Here is a 22589-nt window from a genome sequence, read left to right on the forward strand (position 1 = left end):
TCATAGGACAAAGTTGAAACTCCAGATAAACTCCAGATAATGAGCCTATGATTCAATTGGATTGTTAATGTTTACAGGGCTTTGACTGACAGGTCATACATGTCAGAATCACAGCGAGGAGAGGACGATGATCTCATCAAATGAAATAAGCAGGATGACATCATTGTCTAAATTAAATGTAAATTAAGTGGAAACATCCACTCTTAGATAAAAGGTTCAGTGGGTTTCTATATAGAACTATATAGTGCTTGACTCGGTTCTATATGAGGAGAAATGTCTTAAATGATTGCATAATATCATATTTAACGGGTTATTTCCATTTTATTTTTACTATTGAAGAAGTATGATGAGCTATTTAGTTAAGCAAATTTAAAGTTAAAATTAATTCAAACAAAATTCCATTACGGGAATGTTGGTAATCAAACAGTTGACGGTAACCAGTGATTAATCAGCTGTTTGATTATCAACATTCTTCAAAATATCTTATTTTGTGTTCAACAGAAGAAAGAAACAACATGAGGGTTAGTAAAGGATGACAGATTCTTTTCTTTTCTTTTTTTGGGTGTACTGTCCCTTTAAGCTTCCATATAAAACTTTTTCTTAAAAGTGTGTGGAATCCCAGAGGAAGATTTTATTAATTTTTATTTGGGTTTCTCTTTCACAGCTCAAGAGACTTAAGTTAAGTTTCGAGTGTCAACTTTGTCTCGTATGTTTCTCTGAAAATTCCTTTGAAGAGATAATAGATAAATAGATCAAAATGGGTTAATAGTTGACTTACAGTGAGAGCGAAGAGCTATAAAACGAATGTGGATAGATTATTTGAAAAGTAATTGAGTTCTTAATGAGATCTTTCGCTTTCGAATAAGGCAAACATAGTCTGAGACATTGTTGAGATCTTTTCTAAAGCTCAACAGCCATGGCAGTGACATACAGTTTGTGTTTCGCAAAGTTTACTGCTTCAGTATTTGATTATTTTATGGTATACTAAATGATAAGCATTTCATAAGTTTTAAAGGCTTTTATTAACAACAACAAAATAAATCAACACTGCATGCAAAGAGTCGATATTGCCCCTTCTTCTTCAAAACCTCTGGCATATGTGACCCTGGATCACGTCACCAGTCACATGATGTCGCACGGGTATATTTGTGGCAATAGCCAACAATATACATTGTATGGGTCAAAATTATCGATTTTTCTTTGATGCCAAAAATCATTAGGATATTAAGTAAAGATCATGTTCCATGAAGATATTTTGTAAATTTCCTACCGTAAATATATAAAACATTTATTTTTGTGAGTGAATGCTGCACAATCGCGAACATAAATGAACAACTTTAAAGGAGATTTTCTCAATGTTTCGGATTTTTTTGCACCCTCAGATTCCAGGGTTTCAATATTTGTATCTCGGCCAAAATTGTCCTATCCTAACAAACCACACATCAATGGAAAGCTTATTTATTCAGCTTTCAGATGTTGTATAAACCTCAATTTCAAAAAAATTGACCCGTGTGACTGGTTTTGTGGTCTAGGCCTAGGGCAGTGGTTCCCAATTCCAGTCCTTGTACAAAATGTGCAGAGCAGTGGGTCACGAGGACTGGAATTGGGAACCACTGGTCTAGGGTCACAAATCCTGAATGATGGCGATCACTTTTTGCCTTATTAGTGTTCAGAGTTGATCCCAATTTGTGGACTTCTGCTTGTCCACTCTCCTTTTGAGGATTGGAAAATGCACAGATCATCACCAAATTCCTCCTGGTTCGTTGGGAGAAGTTGCTTTTGCATTCATGGCAATGTCATGGCATAGCTCTGAACTGGTGGTGACAAGATTTTGTAGTTGACTTTTCCGGAGGAGACATTCTGGGACGTCCTGAAAACTCCTTCACTGCTGTTGAACCTCTCCTTGAAGTTCTTGATGATCCAGTAAATGGTTCTTTCAGGTGCAATATTTCCTTGCATGCGAGGCCATTTTGATGCAAAGTGATGATAGTTGCATGTCATTGCATATACAAGAAAACAATGATTGAAATCATATCTTCCCTCCTTTTATAGCAATTAGTCTGCTCTTATAATCCAGTCAGAATGATAGAGGGATTTTAAATGACTTCTCGTTCACCGTGTGTTGATGATATGATTAGTGAAATGTTGCTGCCTTAAATTTTTAAGTACAATCAACTTGGATGTTTAAGTCATTTCAACTTAAATTACATTAAACTGAGTTTAAAAAATGAGTTGAATCTTGTAAAACTTATTTTAAAAAGTTGAAAAGTTGCTTAACTTATTTTGATGCTTAAAAAAAAAACGTATTTTTTATTTTGATAAAGCAATGTAAAGACATTTGTTGTCATAACATATTTTTATATATCTGGTCATTATGCGCATTGCATTAGAAGAGATCTCACTTTTATTCCATGAGGTAAAATAGACTTGCAGTGTATATTTACGAACTGAACTCTACAATAGACATGCATGTGCAGAGACCTGTGCATTCAGTCTCCGTGACTCTTAACCTGAGGTTAGGCACACAGATAAACCGAAACCTTAAGCTAAATAAGTCTGAACTGTACAATCAGTTCTCGCTTATCCTGTATTTGTCCCAGCTGTTATCACAGAGGATAAGGCTAATATTGGGAACTGCCCATACTCATCAGAAAAGAAAAAATAGGGAAGTGTTACATAACTCATGCACAAACTCCAGACATGTTTTAGTGATTATTTATGTTGGCTTGACAGAATAGTATACTTTTATTGTGCAAAAGTATTGTGCAAACAGCCTCAGAACCACTTTTAACCACGTTTAGCAGCAACTAAACAGTTATTAACTAAACAATATTCATATAGTAGTTGAACAGAAATGAATATTAAATACAGCTGGAGCTCTATGTGACATACTGTCAATTATCAGAGAAAATAATTTCAACTCAGGTTGTAAAACCAAAGAAAAAGCATTTGCAGAAATGAATTGAAATGAAAGTGTTTGGGGTAAACATTATCCCACGATGTTTATTGTCAGCCTGTTTACTGCCGATATTAAAAACAAACAAACAAGCAAACAAACAAACAAACAAACAAAAAAAGTTCATTTATAGGTCAGAACAGGGTTATTATCAATAACCAAAACTAAAACTAAATCTATTCAATCATTTCTGTTCATTAAAATAAAGCTAAAATAAATTAAAATATAAATACTAGTTGAAAAACTTAAACGAAATGAAAATTACAGATGTTGCCTTAATTGGCAATTAACTGAAATAAGTTTCAGTCGAAGCACTAAAATTATTAAACTGGAAATAAATAAAAACTAAAAATTAAACTATTAATCTAAATGAAACCTAAATAGCAATATTTCAAATAGATAAATAAAACGACATGACATAAAATAAATAAACATTAAACTTAAAGTGAACATGAAAATATTAAAAATAGAGTTTAAAAACAATTCAGAATATGAATAAAAATATAATAAAAAACTAAAATAACTGTGGGTCAGAATACATTATGCCTCCCAGACATGCCTGCAAACAAGCCTGACGGGACGCTCTTTCAGCAAACCACTCACATTCAAGGGCAAAGGTCAGACTGGCTCTGTCAAACAGACAGTGAGGCTTTGCTTTCTGTTAACTTTAACTGAAGGTATTAGGAGGATCTTTGACATTATTGACTCGTGTGTGTGTGTGTGTGTGAATGGTAAAGGTGGAATGTCTGCAAGTTAAGCAGTTATGGTCTCACACCAGAACAATTCTCCCACAGAAATGGTTCTGATAGAATCTACCACAAGAAAACCAATTCACTCGTTGCTCCAAATCCTGGATGCACAAAAGAGGAATTGAGATTAAAAAGACGAGAAAATGGTTTAGATTTTATCTATCTAATTGTGTGAGTGTATGTGTTTGTGTGTGTCAGGTGCTGCCTTCATTTTGATGGCCAAATGTCCCCATAAAGATAGTAAAAACCTGGAAAACAGTATTTTATTTCTGTTTTCTGATTGAATATCTTTTAAAATGTCATTTATTCTTGTTATCAAAGCTGAACGTTCAGCATCTTTACTGCAGTCTTCAGTGTCACATGATCCTTCAGAAATATTTATAATATGATAATTTGCTGCTCTTATTAACAATGTTGAAAACAGTTGTGCTGTGTGTGTGTGTGTGTGTGTGTGTGTGTGTGTGTGTGTGTGTGTACGTGCGTGCGTGCGTGAGTTTGTGTGCGTGCGTGCGTGTGTGTGTGTTTGAGTGTGTGTGCGTGCGTGTAGGTGTGTGTGTGTGTGTGTGTGTGTGTGTCTGTGTCTGTGTGTGTGTGTAGTTTTAGAACAGAAACCAATTTAAACAGCATTCACAGTCTGCAGAAATAATGCTCTGGCTGTGGCATCAAATAAATCCAATGAAGAAAGAAACAGAAAGTTTTAAAAATGAAACAATAACGTTCATGTATTTCCAGGTATTTGTTATAACACACATCAGAGCTGTCATGAATTTTTGAAAGCAATGTTTGGCCATATGCAGTGAAGAAACACAGGGAACATTACTGCCAGATGCCCTCCTATAAGGGTTTTATTGTCATGTGGTTTAATCAAGATGGAAGGAGGTTCAAAGGTCAAGTAAGATAGTGTAAAAACAATTTCAAGCAAAAAACAATCAACAATTAAACACTCCAATGGAAAGTTAGCTAGTTGCCAAAGCAATATTTTGCATTTTTAATTTAGTTTTGATGTACTAAAATAACAAAAACTGACAAAATAAAAACTACATATATATATAAATAATAAAAAATAGTAACTTACAATAATGACGAAAACACAACACAATTACTAAAACTTTAACTAAAATGGAAAATATAAAAATAAAAACTTAGTATCTCAATTATATTAAATAACACTGGTCCCAGTTTTACTAGTAACCACTGACTCATACAGTTAAACATGTTCTACTGCAGTTTTATGACGGATGCTGTAAAATATGTCCAAACTCTTATCTGGCATCTCAGATAATGTTTCTCACAACCATAAACAAAACGATAATGCCTGAATCATGAGTGTGATTTCACGGCAGTCCCTAATATGATCTAACCAGAGGAAGGTCTGTTTTTCTGTGTTCTTCCCACATCACAGACATGAGTGAACTCACCTATCATTCATTGAGCTGCTGTAACACTGCACTGTTGTTCTGTTGCTCAACAGCTTCATCTGCTGGCGCATAGAAAACACTGAAAATAATATGGAGAAACAGTATATGCAGAACAAAATCCTTACGTCTTCTTTTATTTATTTTTTTGTAATATAAATGAGAAGTAATGTCCTCAAATTTATCCAAACGTTAGATTAAAACTAAAAGGTTAAAACTATGTTAATAGCAGAGAACTCAAACTCGATCTCCCATAATTCAAGACGGCTGCATCTGCGCATGCGCGCGTGTCAGATGGGACGTAAACAAGCTACAGGAAGTGCAGCTGTTACATTGGTCATAGCAGGTTTGTGCACGGGTTATTTTTCATAATATATTTATTATTATTCTCTAATATTTTATCAGCAGAGAACTCAAACTCGATCTCCCATAATTCAAGACGGCTGCATCTGCGCATGCGCGCGTGTCAGATGGGACGTAAACAAGCTACAGGAAGTGCAGCTGTTACATTGGTCATAGCAGGTTTGTGCACGGGTTATTTTTCATAATATATTTATTATTATTCTCTAATATTTTATCAGCATTATGGCTTATTTTCTCTTTTATACAGTGTATTAGTCATTTTTATAATTTTAAATGTCGACTTTGTCCATAAAATCCGAGGTTCGTTAGCAGACATGCTAAGCTATGAATCTCCCTTTATGTACTTTTGAATATTTAGTTATAATCATTGTTGGTTTTAATACGTTTTCTCGGGGGAAATGTATCTTTTAAGTGCGTTTCATTCATTGTTTTTTAAAAGAATCTGTCATATGGTGTGGCTTGTGTTCAATTCAACGAAACAGCTGCTGTCAGGAAAGATTTATTCTGCTCTTTAGTGGAGAAAATCTTCTCTTCATAATCTGTCGAAATGCCTTTAAATCACGATGGTTGTGTGAGTTAAAGCTGTGTACCTCTGTTTTGAATGTAAGGTGATTTCTTATGGTGGTTTCTTTTTTTGTGATTGATTTATTAGGGATAAAATAAAAAATCTATTACAGATAAAATAAACTCTCTCTCTCTCTCTCTCTCTCTCTCTCTCTCTCACACACACACACACACACATATCATTTTACATGCACCTTTTAATTATCGTAATTTTTGTACTCAGTTGTCACACAGCAGAATTGTTTAAATGAACAAAAAAAAAAACTACCTTATACAGATAAAAAAAATATATTTGTCTACAACCAACATATTAATATTATTAACATAACCGTATGTTATCATGATATAGAGACTTTTGTGATTCTTTTTAAAGTCAACAAACTCAAAATTGACCATATTTACTATCTAAATACACGGTTTAGGTCTAATTGAGATTATTGATTTGAGATCATTCACAAATGCATGGTTTTCTAAAGAAAAAAAACGTTGGTCCCCGTAATTTTTTTATATTGATATGTAATAACTTGCTCCGCTTCTGATATGATTGTACTTGCATTCTTATTTTTCCACCCCCCTTTTTTGGTTTTAATGAGATCTAATCTTGCAGGTTATGTTTGAGCTTTTGTTGGTATTTATGGATACAAATGGGCTGTTTTGGATGTGGGCCTCACAAAATATGGTTGTACAGTTAATTAATTTTACTTAATCAAATAAGATAACCATTTATAGATGACAAAGATTGTAGCTCAAAGTGCTACTAGTTGGTACTATATTTTTAGTGTTCACAATATGAGACTGAGAGAGTTTATTTAAAGGGATAGTTCACCCAAAAATGATATATTTGTCATCATTTACTCACCCTCATGTTGTTCCAAACCGGTATGAGTTTCATCAAACAGTTGACGGTAGGCATGGGTTTCTCTAATTTCAGGGGGTTTTTTTTGGTGTTGTTTGGGTCTTTAATCATAATTGCAATAATTCAATAAATCATCAAGGAATTTATTGATATTGTTGGATATGAAGAAGGTGGCTTTTGTGGTTTGAAGTTTGTACTTCTCGACCAATAAACCCCTTTTTTTATTTTAGTGACAGAATTCACGGGTCCTTTTAAAGATGCTAAAAGCATTATGGTCACTAGAGGGCAGTGTTTTCAGTGTTAAAAAGTCACATTAGCAGATCTGAACATTTAGTCACACAATACAGGTCAAACTTGAAAAATTTGAATATAGTGCAAAAATTAATTCATTTCAGTAATTCAACTTAAAAGGAGAAACTAATATATTATCAGGGTTTCCGCGGGGTCTTAAAAAGTCTAAAATTCTGAACTTTAAATTTAAGGCCTTAAAAAGATTTTCATCCTAGGTCTTAAATTTCATTTAGTCAGGTCTAAAAAAGTGTTTACCCTCGTTCATTTCCAGAAACGCTGGCCGCAGAAAGTTATTACAAATATTATAATAAATAATTAAACACAACTTTTCCAGAATGCCGCAAACGCACCGCAGGTCATGTGACAGGAACCAACCAATCACCCCTTTCCATAACAACATTGAAAGCTCAGTCAACATGAAGGATGGGGGTGCACCCAAACACCATTGTGCATCAGAAAGAGTGTCAATAAAAATTGCAATTGTATTTAAAGTATGAGAATCTGAAACTGTTGATTTCCCTTGTTCAGGTGACATGGAGAGGTGATGCGTCATCAGAGCGAACAGCCAATCCCAGGGCATCGTGCTGCGAGGAGCCAATAGCAGGGCGGCGCAGAGATGACCGAGTGTTTCCTGCCACCCAGTAGCAGTCCTGTGGAGCAGAGGAGGGCGGAGCATCCCGGGGGTGTGGCTCGCACCCCGAGCTCTGAAGAGATCAGCCCTACGAAGTTCCCAGGTCTGTACCGGACGGGCGACCCCTCGCCCCCTCACGACGGACACCACCATGAGCCGCCCGACGTGGTGTCCGATGACGAGAAGGAGCACAACAAGAAGAAGAACAAGTTTAAGAAGAAGGAGAAACGCAGTAAGATAAACAAACACACACACACACTCCATATTTACACTCAACAATACTGACGCACACATGTAAATAAATACTTGAATGTTATTGCATAAAAAAGAAAGGGAATAGAGAAAGCACAGGCACACTTTTCATGCAAAACATTTAACAAAAAGTTGTTTGTTTGTTTTGAATCCTGCAGCATTTGAGCTGCACTTGATTTTATTATTTAGTGCAATCATATTCAGACATTTTAAGTATCTGAGTGCCTTTTGGAGCCGCTGTAGATCTTTGCTTTTCAAGTCATTAGATTGTGTCACAATCATTTCTTGTCTTTCATTTATGATTTTGAATTTCAGTAGCAAACATGCTTTTTAGATGCTTCTAAATTCTGTTAGATACTGATTTCTGTGAATCGGTTCAAACTGTCAGTTATTAATTTGCACAATTAACAAATTGTACTGTTAATGTTAATTAGCACACATCACACTCTGTGTGTTAATTTATATGTGCATATTAAATATTAATTTAAATGAAAATGCATTAATAGATTTCTTGCTTGTGTTCAGTTGGTTGTGGGAAACATGCCTGGATTATTTTAGCAATACATTTTTGGTTGAAATTATGGTTCCTCTATTTGACCTACAATACGGTTCAAAAGTAAGATGTTTTTTTATTAATACTTTTATTCAGCAAGGATGCATTAAATTGATAAAAAAATGTCAGAAAAGACAGTTATAATGTTTTCTATTTTATATAAACAAATTTCTTTTTTGATTCATCAAAAAAACAACAAAAAAAAAACAGGAATTAAATCACAATTTCCACAAAAATATTAAGCAGCACAATTTTATTAATAATAATCATAAATGTTTCTTGAGCTGCAAATCTGCATATTAGAATGATTTCTGAAGGATCATGTGACACTGAAGACTGGAGTAATGATGCTGGAAAAAAATCTGTTTATCACAGGAATAAATTACATTTTAAAATATAAAACACATTTTAAATTGTAATAATATTTCGTAATCTTAATCAAATAATTGCTGCCTTAGTGAGCAAAAGAGGCTTCTTTGAAAAACATTAAAAAATCTGACCAACCCCAAACTTTTGACTGGTACTGTATGTATCAAATGTCATCAAAAGGTTGGAATATATATATATATATATATATATATATATATATATATATATATATATATACATACATACAGTGCAATGCATAAGTGAATACACCCATGCTAAAGTTGACTAAAAAGAGGAATAAAAAATCATATTTTGGAAATTGAACTTAATGCCTTAATTTAAAAAATTAGGAAAAATCCAACCTTTAAGGACACCAATTTTTTTTGTGAATGAATAATGTATCGTAAATAAATAAATGTTCTTCCTTAAAATACATGGTGCATAAGTGAGTACACCCATATGTTAAATTCCCATAGAGGCAGACAGATTTTTATTTTTAAGTATTTAAAAAAAATTTTTTTTAGGATACTATGCATCCTGATAAAGTTCCCTTGGCCTTTGGAATTAAAATAGCCCCACATCATCACATAGCCTTCACCATACCTAGAGATTGGCATGGGGTACTTTCCATAAGATCATCTCTCAATGCAAATCAAACCAGCTATTAGGCTAACTGAAATAAAACCATGCCAATCTCTAGGTATGGTGAAGGCTATGTGATGATGTGGGGCTATTTTAATTCCAAAGGCCAAGGGAACTTTATCAGGATGCATAGTATCCTAAAAAAAAACTTAAAAAAAAAAATCTGCCTGCCTCTATGGGAATTTAACATAGGGGTGTACTCACTTATGCACCATGTATTTTAAGGAAGAACATTTATTTATTTACGATACATTATTCATTCACAAAGAAAATTGGTGTCCTTAAAGGTTGGATTTTTCCTAATTTTTTTAATTAAGGCATTAAGTTCAATTTCTAAAATATGATTTTTTATTCCTCTTTTTAGTCAACTTTAGCATGGGTGTATTCACTTATGCATAGCACTGTATATATATTGAGATCTAGTTCGTAGTATGGACTTTTGCCCTCGATATGCTAATGTTCCAGTTTCTGTGCCTCTTCAGAGTGAATTCTTTATTTTCCTGCCACTATATTTAGCTGCCTTACAGCAGCCTATTGCACACAAGCAGGAAGTGATGGAGCTTTGAGGACACACCCTGTAGGTGTGTTACAGTGGCTGAGGAGGGGCGTCACGAGCACTGGCTGATGGGCTGTTAGTGAGCAGCCGACTACTGTTCTGCTCAGGGTGAGGTCGGTGTCAGGACGAGGAAATGGATCACTAAAAAAAGAACTGGCACGGGGGGATATTGCTAAATTGTTAGCTGACCTCTTTAAACCAGTTTTCTGTGCCTTTCTCTCAGTCTCATTTCGTTCTGCTCATTTCAGTCTCGCCTAACCTTGAGAGACACAGATGGTGGGACAGTAAATTTTGCTCAGCAGTTAATAGGACGTTTTTTTTGTCCAGCATCAGGTCTTGGAAGAAAGATGTGACCTCTTCTCTCTCTTCTCTTCTTATTTAGTCTCTTTATCTCTTCTTTTTTTTTAATCTCCTCTCTCTGTAGCTGAGGGATACGCCGCTTTCCAGGAGGACAGCTCTGCCGATGAGGCCGAGAGCCCGTCTAAGATGAAGCGCTCCAAGGGCATCCACGTCTTCAAGAAGCCCAGTTTCTCCAAGAAGAAAGAAAAGGATTTCAAAGTGAAGGAGAAGGGACCCAAAGAGGAGAAGGCCAAGGACAAGAAGTCCAAAGACCTGACGGCAGCGGACGTGGTGAAACAGTGGAAAGAGAAGAAAAAGAAGAAAAAGCCAAGCGCAGAGCCCGAACCCGTGATCACGGAGACGACGGCGACGACGACGTTGCGGCCGATCTTCGGAGCGCCTTTAGTGGAGGCGGTGAGGAGAACAGCGCTGTACGATGGCATACAGCTCCCGGCCGTCTTCAGAGAGTGCGTGGACTACATCGAGAGCTACGGCATGAAATGTGAAGGCATCTATCGTGTCTCTGGTATGACCCTCTTCTACTTCCTGTGAACTGAAATTTCATGTTTGTTTATGTGTATTTAAAGGAATATTCTGGGTTGTTCTCAACTTTAAAGGGTTAGTTCACCCAAAAATTAAAGCAGAACTTGGTAACTTTTTTAACTTAATAAAACTGTCTAGAAATCATTTGGATGGTTAAACAACCTGTTCTGGTGATATTGGTGACTTTCCCCGCACCCCCCAGCGTTCCCAGGCGGAAAACCAACCTTGCAACTTGGGGACTACCGTCCCGGCAGCGATATTTTTTTTTCCCAGGATGGTAGGGGAAGACTCGTGAATATTCATTAGGGAAGTCATCCCTGATTGGTCTTAACCCAAGTGACGGGTAGGTTTAGGGGCGGGGTTAGGGGTAGGTCATCAGACCCCCAGTGGCGGGTAGGTTTAGGGGCGGGGTTAGGGGTAGGTCATCAGACCAATCAGGGATGACTTCCCTAATGAATATTCATGAGTCTTCCCCTACAAATCCTGGGGGAAAAAATATCGCGTCCCGGCAAGATAGAAATTGGAAGTCTCGTGAGAAACGAGAACGAGCGCGAAACACGAATTGCTTTACGGCAATTCGACATAAACACACACGCATGTATGATGTATTACCCACCTCGGTAGACATAGCTCCACACGATACAGTTGGCTTGCTCCGATCATAACAAACGCACATGAGCAGCGGTAGAGAGGGGGAGGAGGCCGGCGCAAGTGAGTTTTTTACGACAGTGTAGTGAAATATACGCCCCACAGCTATAGGGGGAGCTCGTGGACAAAACATGCGACAACAAAAGGGAAAATCAGCGAAGAAGTGACTAGAGTTCGCTAGAGTTGCCGAGTTCTGCTTTACTTACCCTCAAGCCATCCTAGGTGTATGAGTTTCTTCTTTCAGCCAAAAACAATTGGAGTTATAGTAAAAAATATCCAGGCTCTTCCAAGCTTTATAATGGGAGTGAATGGTACAATAGCCCAAAAAAAGCGCAAAAGTAATCCATCATACGTCGGGTCAGAGGTCACTCTTCCGCAGGAACTAGAGTCGCGTACGGCCGTTACCGGAAGCCAGTGATTATAGTTTGTGAAGTTATAAATATGGATATTTTCTTACAAAAACGCATCGCTTTACTTCAGAAGGCCTTTATTAACCCCCTGGAGTCATATGGAGCACTTTTATGATGGATGGAGGCGCTTTTTTGGGCTTCAAAATCTTTGGTACCATTCACTCAAATTATAAGATCCAGGATATTTTTTATTATAACTCTGATTGTGTTTGGCTGAAAGATGAAAGTCATATACATCTAGGATGGCTTGAGAGTGAGTAAAATATGGGATAATTTTCATTTTTGGATGAACTAACCCTTGAAGTCAGTTATTGCAGACAATAGTTTTAACTTGTACATCTCATAAGTGGGCTTGGATCTCTTTTTGGTCCTCTTGTGATAAGAGTATTAGTCCACTTTCCATTTATGATATTTAATGCAAAGCTAGACTGCTGAAACGAAGCGAATGCTTGAAAACTAATATCTGAAATGTGTTAGGAATATCTGAATGGACAGTGAATACAGCAGCTTTTCTCTTATCCGCTCTTTTCAAAGACATAAAAAGTCAAAATCAAATGCGCCTTGCAGCTTTTGTGTTCACTCTGGTGTTGTTTGTATAGGTATGAAGTCTAAGGTTGACGAGCTGAAAGCGGCGTACGACCGTGAGGAGTGTCCGTGTCTGGAGGAGTATGATCCACACACAGTGGCCAGCCTGTTGAAGCAGTACCTGCGAGAGCTGCCCGATAACCTGCTGGGTAAAGAGCTGGTCCTGCGCTTCGAGGAGGCCTGCGGGCGGCCCAGCGAGGCAGAGAAACTGCAGGAGTTTCAGAGGCTCCTGGGGGAAGTGCCCTCGGGGAGCAGACTCCTCCTGGCCTGGCTCATCACTCACATGGACCACGTCATCGCCCGCGAAATCGACACCAAGATGAACATCCAGAACATCTCTATTGTGCTCAATCCCACTGTACAGGTGAGCTTAGAATATACAGGTGATGTTTTGATCATCAGTTCTAGATATGATATGGATCATACTACGGTTGTAGTGGCATGTCAATCTGACAATATATCAAAAATTATATATATATATATACTGTATATATATCTATAAACAGTTCATTTTAGCTGTGTAAATATCATGAACCGTTTTGGACCTTTTTCCATTTGCAATATTTTGTAAATATTCAACACATTATATACAATTTATGATACATTATTAATACATTTTATATATATATATATATATATATATATATATGAAGAGTACAGATGCAAAAACCTCTAAATGCCATCGGAAATTTTCTTCTAAAATGATCATTTTGATCAAGCTCGTTTATTTAAGTTCAGTCATTTCACTTAAATGTCAATTAATAGGTAATTTTCATTGCCATTTAAGTGAAATTACTGAACTTAAATATACGGGCTTCATAAAAATGATCATTCTAGATCATATATAATTTAGTGAAATATTTATACATTTTTAATGTATTTACATATATAAATATATTAAATATATTAAAAAGTTATAAATATTTCACTAAATTATATATAATCTGTTAAACATTTACAAAATATTGGATATAGGCCTATGGATGAACATTTATCCTAATTTGATTTGATTGATTAGCAAGACTTTATTTATTATTATTATTATTATTATTTTAAATTCAACATTTCTAGTTTCTCATATTACTCAATAATCTTCCTCTCAGATTAAATATCAGAGATAATACAGATTCTTTTTCCATATGTAATATTTTGTAAATGTTCAATACATTATGTACAGGTGTGGCAAAAAGCTACTTTTGTACTCTGTATGGATGTATACTGCACAGTGAAGGTTCTCTGATGGGAAGTTTAGTATAATAAAATCATGATATACACCCACTGTTCCAGTAGAGAGTTTTTGATGTGTTTCTGCTCTCAAACTGAAGGTTGTCCTACTTTACAGTCCCACAGGACACATGTAGGATGGAGGTGCCCTCATACTGCTAATGAGGTCTTTGTTTGGGGTCAGTTTTATTTGAGAAGCGACTGCAAATTATGTGGAGGAGAGAGGGGGCGGAATATTATTGGGCAATAACACCATAAATTTAACTCCTACAAACCTTTTTTAAAGTGGTTTACCATTACTATTCCTGTATGACAACAACACTCTCTGGTTTCTAGATCGGTAACCGCGTGCTGTACGTGTTTTTCACGCACGTCCGTGAGCTGTTCGGTGATGTGCCTCTGAAGCCGGTCGTCCATCCACTGCGCTGGTCCAACATGGCCACCATGCCGACTCTACCTGAGACCCAGAAGAGCATTAAAGAGGAGATCCGCAGACAGGTGATTCACTCGACTGAAACACACAGGACGTTGTATTTGTGACTGATTTAGATTTATAGAACTGATTTTTCCCATCAAAAGTCTTTCATCATTTACTCATCCTCAAGTTGTTCCAATCCAAACCATGTGCTAAACACAGAAGATGATATTTTGAAGAATGTGGGTAACCAAGTAGTTGACGGTAGCCATTGACTTCCATAGTACTTCTTTTTTATTATATATTTCTATGGAAGTCAATGGCTACCATCAACTGTTTGGTTACTTTGCTCTGTACAATGTACTTAAAAAATGCCTTCAAGCGTGTGAATCTCGCAAAACACTTCAACAGGTCACAGTTCACCCAAAAGAAAGAAAGCATGAAGGAAAATAAATTGTTTTGGATGAAGGAAAAATAATACACCTTTTCAGAAAATGCAATTTTGCACTTTCATTCCAAATCTCATCTCATTAATGCAATAAAAAGAAAGAAATACATCTGTATTAAATAAAAACACAGTAGTATTTGTTGTAGTGCTTTTAATTTATGCATAAAGACATTTAGTACTAAAAGAAATGTACTTAATTTCATTCAAAAATAGATTCACATTGTACCTTCTACCTGGAAGAGGAACCTGTATCATGGAAGAAGTTTTGCTTTACATAATAGTTTGAATGTGTCAAAGGCAAATGTGTCCTTTGGGAAACAGGGAAATGCATGTGATATTCAAAACAGGAGATGAATCCAAACTCTGAGTGGAGAGACTGGAAACAAAAACAGTTGGAACGGCGTAAACAGCCCTGATGTGACGCTTCAGTGTGTCGCTCAGAGGTTGCTCTGTCATATCTCTGGAAACTTCATGTTTTTAAGTTATGTTTGTTAAAGGTATCAACTTTGTCTCGGATGTTTTTCCTAAAATTCTGTAGGAAAATAATAAGAATAGACACAAATGAGTTGATCGTTTTCATACAGTTAGAGTTTAGAGCTATAAAATGTTCGGATCATTTGGTCTTGGGAGAATTTGATGAGAAATGTTCATATTGAGCTCTCTAACTTTTGATTGCAGATTGCCGAACACAATTTAAAACATTGTTGAGTGAAACTCTAGTAGAGAGATTGCTGATGTGTGTTTCTCAGGAGGAAAGAGAAACAGGAAACAGAGCATGAGGAAAAATGTGCTGTAGGACAACTGAGATTTTAAAGAGATTAATTTGTAGTGATCACCTACAGCAGAAACAGTGACGTTTAATTGGCTCCTCTCCGACGGCGCGTATTAAATGTTTACTTAACCTGTTAGTGATGTCTTATTTAATGTGTGTTTGAACAAATCTGTTTTTATTACAGCCACTGTTTAAAATCCAAATTGGAGTAGAAACGTAATTCTAGTCTTGTGTGCAATTTAAATGTTTGTGATTATTGATTATAAAATACATTTTAATTTCGGTTTCAGTAAAAAAAAATCAATTTCAGTGATTTTGTGTTTGTTCTTACGTGTCTTCACATCTGTCCACGTGTCTTTCTGCAGGAGTTCCTCTTGAACCGTCTGCACAGAGATCTGCAGGCCGGTGTGAAGGATCTGTCCAAGGAGGAGAGACTCTGGGAGGTGCAGCGGATCGTCACCGCGCTGAAACGCAAACTCCGCGAGGCCAAGAGACAGGCAAGAGCTCGACACTCTGACCCCTGACCCCTGCACATCAGAACACATAGGGGCTGTTTACACCTGGCTACTTCATGCGTTTTCTGTGACCGGATAGCTATCCGATCGTGAAAAGACCAGGTGTAAATGCCCACGAAACGCATTCGAGACGGATTTAAATCCGATCGCTCAAACCACTTCAGGAGGAGGTCTGGGCCGTACTCCAGACGAAACTAGACAAGTGTATGCATCTGGTTATTGAAACCACATATGTAAATTTTACTTCCCAAAAATGCTAAAAAAAATTAACGCGTGAAAGCATGTTATAGGCTATATGTCATGTTATAGCCAGATATGACGACGCTACTGCAACACGCATCACAGCAGATGAGCATCTATTCATCAAGCCAACGTGCAAACTATCGCAAATCAAAGTGAAAGTAAGTCGCAGACGCTTAACACGCAATCATCTTCATTAAAAGTAAAGAACCGAAATTATCTTACCAGGGCTGTTGCCGCTCTCTCTTATTGCGGTCTTTGATTTAGAATTTTTAGCTGATGATCAATAAAATGCAGCTCATATCTGTGGCTTTCGGTGACGTGCGCTCCATTAAATCTGCATATAGCGCGGGAATTGAAGATCGGATTTATATCCGTTTCGCAAAAACACATTAATGTGACCAGGTGTAAATGGAATCGTTTCTATAAGTCAGATAGCTATCCGATCTGAGAAAACGCATGAAGTGGCCAGGTGTAAACAGCCCCATTAAAAAGTTATAAACCCAAATAGAGATAGCAAGAGAGAAATTGTTAAGGAAATATACAATATGGAAGAACTGACTTTTATTTTGACCTTTAAATTGGGTGTATTTATAATTTATTGGGAGAAATGGATTGAGTGCTGTAATGTAAACAATGTATAGCCCTTGTTCTGTTTTTTATTTTATTTTCTGCTATATTTCTGTAATACGTTTAGTTGAAAAATCAGTAATAAAAATAATGTTTAAAAGAAAAGGAAAGAGAAAGATTGAGAGTAATGCACTATACTACACTACCATTCAAAAGTTTGGGATCAGTAGAGGTTTTTACTTTTATTTCTTAAATGAATACTTTTATTTGGCAAAGATGCATTAAATTGATCAAAAGTGACACTAAAGACATTTATAATTTTACCAAAGGTTTCTATTTCAATTAAATGCTGTTCTTTTGAACTTTCTATTCATCAAAGATCAGGGTTTCCACAAAAATATGAAGCAGAGCTGGTTTCAACATTGATAATCATCATAAATGTTTCTTGAGCAGCAAATCATCATATTAGATTGATTTCTGAAGGATCATGTGACACTGAAGACTGGTGTAATGATGCTGAAAATTCATGTTTTTTTTCTGTATTTTTGATCACATAAATGAGGTCTTGGTGAGCATAAAAGACTTTCAAAAACATGAACAAATCTTACCGACTCCAAACTTTTGAATGTTAGTGTATATGAATGAACAGATCACAACTAACTCACAACAAACTTTATTGTCGTTCCATTTCTTTAAGAAACTGGCCACTAAAAACAAATATTTGCAACTATAAATTTAAATTTACACCACATCTTTTATCATGCCGCACTTCCCACTCTGTCCTTCTGGATCTGCAGGAGTGCGAGACTAAAATCGCACAGGAGATCGCCAGCCTGTCTAAAGAGGACGTATCAAAGGAGGAGATGTCTGAGAACGAGGAGGAAGTCATTAATCTTCTCCTGGCTCAGGTGAGACCACCTGTTCAGACGCTACTGCTACTTTCACTGCGCTTTAGGTGCTGGTTCGACATTCAAACAGCTCTCTGACAGATAAACAAATCAGCTGGTCAATGATAAGCAAATGGTTGCATTGTACTTTGCGTATTATACAGCCGTTTGTAACATATGAACCTACAGTAAGTCACAGAAAATGTACAGATGACTGCGTGCAAGCAGCATGTGACAAAAGGGCCTTTTTTCAGTCCAAATACTACCCTACTGTTCTGCTACATACTCAAATAAAATGCACTTTACAAAGGATAGTATGTGGATTGGGATGCAGCCAAAGACTGTGTCTGTGTGATGTTTGATTTGTTTCTCTGCCGCCCCCTGCAGGAGAATGAGATCCTAACAGAGCAAGAGGAACTGATATCTCTGGAGCAGGTTCTGCGGCGGCAAATCGCCACAGAGAAAGAAGAAATTGAACGATTGCGTGCTGAGATCGCAGATATACAAAGGTGAGAGTTCACCCACTGGGAAATCTGTTGTTAATTATTAAGCTTGTTTGTATTCATTTGATTTCTGTGGGAAACCATCTGAAACATGCAAGGGTCATCATTAGTCTTTATCTTCCATTTTCTGCTTGAAATGACACGCACACAGCCGTCAGCAGGGCCGCAGTGAAACAGAGGAGTATTCATCAGATAGCGAGAGCGAGAGTGAAGATGAAGAGGAACTGCAGATGATTCTGGAAGACCTGCAGAAACAGAACGAAGAACTAGAGGTGAGAAGAAGGAACACAAGATTTGTGAATCTTTGACCATTTGCTGAGCTCCGTCCTCTTTAGTTACTGCTGCTAACTTTAAAGGGGACATATGCCCCTTTTTACAAGATGTCATGTAAGTCTCAGGTCTCCCCGTAATGTGTCTGTGAAGTTTAAAGGGGTGGTTTATTATGATTTCACTTTTCTAACTTTAGTTGGTGTGTAATGTTGCTGTTTGAGCATGAACAACATCTGCAAAGTTATAATGCTCAAAGTTCAAAGCAAAGGGAGATATTTGCTTTTACAGAAATTGTTTTTTAAGGACTACAACAAACGGCTGGTAGAGACTACATGACATTCCTCCCGGGTTATCGTGATAGTATCGAATCGGGAGACAGGTGTATCGTCCCAGCCCTATCGATTAGCATGTTCCGTCATGAATTGTTGTAAAGGTGCTAGTAGGATGTCAGTATTGACCCATCTTTCAGAATCAACTTTTGTGCAAATCCAGCATCGAACTGACCCTCATTTGCGAAGCAGTCGGGTGTAAAATGATTTGAACAAACACATAAGACTTTATCTAGTTTCTTCGGCACATTTGCTTCATAAAAACCTTCATCCAGTGTGTCCTCAGTGGCTCGAATGCCGGGAGTCTATGGATACTCTTATGTTCATTAGTACATCTAAAAACAGAAGATTTTTAATGTTTATGTGGCGCTGACATTATATCAATAGTATAAGCTATTCCAAATTTCCCCCTACTGTGACATCAACACATCTGTGATCACAAAATCAATTTTTAATGGAATATTGCAGTATTAAATAAATAATTTTTCGTTCATGTGCCCTCATAATCTTTAATCAAAAACATTAACTTCCCCTCTCCCTCACAATGACATCTCTTCTCTTTTGATGAGTGTATCAGCAACCTGTCACTCATATGAGATCGCAGCAATTAGCAAACAACAATGATCCAATCAATTCCCCATGGCGAAAATCAACCGTTTTTCTTGTTTGAGAAGCCATTTCACTTGTCACAATAGGGAAGAAAGGACTGACTTCTCATCGAGTTCTATGTATCAGTCTCATGTTTTTGATTTTCTCTCCAGAATAAAAACACTCATCTGAATCAGGCCATCCATGAGGAACAGGAGGCCATATTGGAACTGCGTGTTCAGCTCCGCCTCCTTCAGAGTCACAAGCTACAGCAGGAGCTCATAGCTCCGCCCTCCGCCGAACAGGCCCCGCCCTCCCAGCCCAGCCCAGAGGAACGATCTAAAGCGGATGAACCAATCAAACGTGTCGCAGCAGTCGCCATAGAATCCACTGCTGCTGCAGCTGCCGCCTCAACCAATGGAAAGCCTGGAAAAGATGCTATGAAGCCATCGCCCAGCAAAGACAAGAGGGAGGCCAACCTGTAAACCATCTGACCATCATGAAACACTTCAGCTGTTCTTGTGTTTGCTTATCACATGACTGTGACATCTTTGGTGAAGGGTCAACAAGGTGAAGTGAGATGTTCATTACACTGGGAGAAAACTGGACAGCAGATCACAGAGGGAAGATGTGATCGGACTCAATCTGTGAAACGTAGGTCAGTAGGTCAAAAGAGAGACGAGAGTTGGAAACGTTTCTGATTGGTCATTATTTACAATAGACTGAAATTGGATTCTTTTGACACGTTTAAGTTTGTATGTGAAGTTGCAGCAGCACAATCAGATCTTTGTGAGTGCTCGGATTCACTAGATCTGCCATTTGACCCGTGCCTAAATGGACAGGGTAATTCTCTTCATGTAAACAGTTAAGAGTATTAGGGGTTTTTGTTTAAAAAAGTGAATATTATCTGTCCAGCTCACGTTGCACCCCACGATCCCCCCAAAACATTTTATAATTATATTTTGCATGAAGAAAATTAAGCTTTTTTAGGACTATATATATATATATATATATATATATATATATATATATATATATATATATATATATTTGCATTATAAAATTATTAGCATGACAATTAAGCTCATTTTCCCATAATTCTCATTACGTTAATGCAAATAAAACATCAATCTCATTACTGAAGTGTGAAGAAAAAAAAAAGCTATATTATTTACATTAGAAAGTATACATCACAGCATTATTTGTACTGCCTTTATGCCGATTTAAATTTAAGAAATTAGTAATTATAGTAATTTAGGGGCAAATTGTTCTTAATAGTCATGAAAATAATGCTGTAATGCAAAAAAAATATATATATTTCTTAATGGTCCTAACACTTGTTTGCATTTTCTTCATGCAAAAATATTTTTCCGTTTAAATGTAACCTCTGGACATCTTTTCTTATTATTCACCTCAGCATTTCAAGAAACTAAGCCATGAAATAATAGGTTGTTATGATGTGTGAAAGCTCCAAAACCGCCGGCGACGAACATCCGTATCTTCTGTATTCATGTGACATTCAGTGCAAAAACTGCAATCATCTTTTTAGACGCCTGGCCTAACATGCAGATTTACCTTTTTGGTTATTAATAACAAATGCTTCACTTTATTTATGCAGTTTAGTTCAATTGAGAAAGTACACCGAGAAGTATCCTGGATGTCTATTACCAATGTGGGAAACAAAAAAAAGTGCATAAATCCTGGTGGGCTGCCAGTTCTCCAGTTGTAGGTCGAGGTCTAGAGCCTCGATCAGTGAAAATGAAGTCGTGTGTGTTCTGAAACCACTGTGCCATAGGTGACTGTGTGCTGCCGCACAGAAGAATTACTCTGAAGATATTGTAATGCAACCAGATTGTATTTTTACCTATTGAGATATTCAAAGGAATCGGTTTTGAACGTTTATTCTAAATCTCACTATTTAATAGTCAACGTATATAGGCCTGTAACTGCACTAAAGTGTGCAGATGTGCACTTCTAGAACGTGTTGTTGTGGAATTGGTAACATTTTTGTTCGTTTCCGTGCTTTCACGTTATGTCACATGTTTTTTAAACAAATTTCATGAAGCACAAGAATATTTTTGATTTAATGATGAATTTCGAGGGGGTAGTAGTATGGGATGCTTTAATAAGTGTAGGTGATGCGGTGAATCTCAAAAAGAAATGTTTAACCGCAAAATCAAAAGAAAATTTTGCATAAGTAAAAATGAAGCTTTTTTTGACAATAATAGTCATGAAAATGAAAAAAAGTAGTGCTGTCAAATCGATTAATCGCATCGGACATAAAGGTTTATTTATATAATGTGTGTGTGTGTGTATAAATGTATGTGTATATGTACACACACATATTTTAACAAACTTTTATGTTAGATGCGATTAATTAAATTACAAGGCACTAAAAAAGGCTTTGTTTTCTTTCTGCAAAAGGTCTTACTTTTCTTTTGATTTGGGGGTGAAATATGAACATTCAGTTTTTGTGAGATCAACCCAGGTTTGGCACAGTTGTTACAGATGTTCTGACACACTGATTGATGTTTTAGCGGAAACTTGCACTAGATTGTTACCAGTTCTTTTCTTTTTAATACTGATATATTCTGTCGATTTCACTTTATTATTATTTTTGTCTTGTTGAATGCTAACGTACTACTGGATGATTGTTTATTATTATTATTCTTTTTCAGATATAACCTATTTCCACCTTCATTTTTGCTTTGTTTGTTTGTATGTTTTCCCCCTCTTTCTTTCTTTCTTGTCATGATGTCAAGTAAGTGAGATGCATTTCAATACTGTATAATTCTAATCAAAGCTATTGACAGACTTGATTGTCAATTATATCAGATGTAAAAAAAAGCTCTTTTTTCCTTAATGTCTCTCTGCTAGAATTGATCTCAAAGAGATACGTACCTGCTCATCTACTTTTGGAAATCATAGTTTTTCATATTATAGACAAAGCTTTTGTAGCTCATGATCATTGTGAACAGAAAGCTGCCATCTAAATAAAATTATAGGTTGGACAGTAACTTAAGTTTGAAGGTTTTTCACTGGAATGCAGAATATCATGGATCACCTCCTGCGATTAAGGCCACGATGATGATTTATTAACACAATT

The 22589-nt window shown here is 36.6% G+C and overlaps 1 protein-coding gene across 2 annotated transcripts; it reads left to right on the forward strand.

Moving 5' to 3' along the window:
• The first annotated feature begins 5407 nt into the window (after positions 1–5407).
• ralbp1 (ralA binding protein 1) lies at positions 5408–20141 on the forward strand. Of its 2 annotated transcripts, XM_084411913.1 has the most exons (11): positions 5408–5466; positions 5560–5642; positions 7723–8057; positions 10622–11062; positions 12737–13086; positions 14283–14444; positions 15947–16078; positions 17704–17814; positions 18181–18302; positions 18448–18568; positions 19657–20141. In XM_084411913.1, the coding sequence occupies exons 3-11, from the start codon at positions 7811–7813 to the stop codon at positions 19966–19968; spliced, it is 1998 nt and encodes a 665-aa protein (XP_084268039.1). In that variant the 5' UTR covers positions 5408–5466; positions 5560–5642; positions 7723–7810; the 3' UTR covers positions 19969–20141. The 2 variants fall into 2 exon arrangements, with proteins under 2 accessions (XP_084268039.1, XP_084268038.1); XM_084411912.1 differs by lacking the exon at positions 5408–5466 and having other exon boundaries at positions 5549–5642.
• Positions 20142–22589: the final 2448 nt, after the last annotated feature.

This window comes from Rutilus rutilus (assembly GCF_951802725.1).
Source record: "Rutilus rutilus genome assembly, chromosome: 6".
In the NCBI taxonomy this organism is placed as follows: Eukaryota; Metazoa; Chordata; class Actinopteri; order Cypriniformes; family Leuciscidae; genus Rutilus; species Rutilus rutilus.

Coding starts and splice junctions, on each gene's coding strand:
- ralbp1 (XM_084411913.1), top strand. CDS start 7,811: ATGACCGAGTGTTTCCTGCCACCCAGTAGCAGTCCTGTGGAGCAGAGG. Junction 16,079..17,703: donor TCCGCGAGGCCAAGAGACAG/GCAAGAGCTCGA, acceptor CTGGATCTGCAG/GAGTGCGAGACTAAAATCGC. Junction 17,815..18,180: donor TTAATCTTCTCCTGGCTCAG/GTGAGACCACCT, acceptor CGCCCCCTGCAG/GAGAATGAGATCCTAACAGA.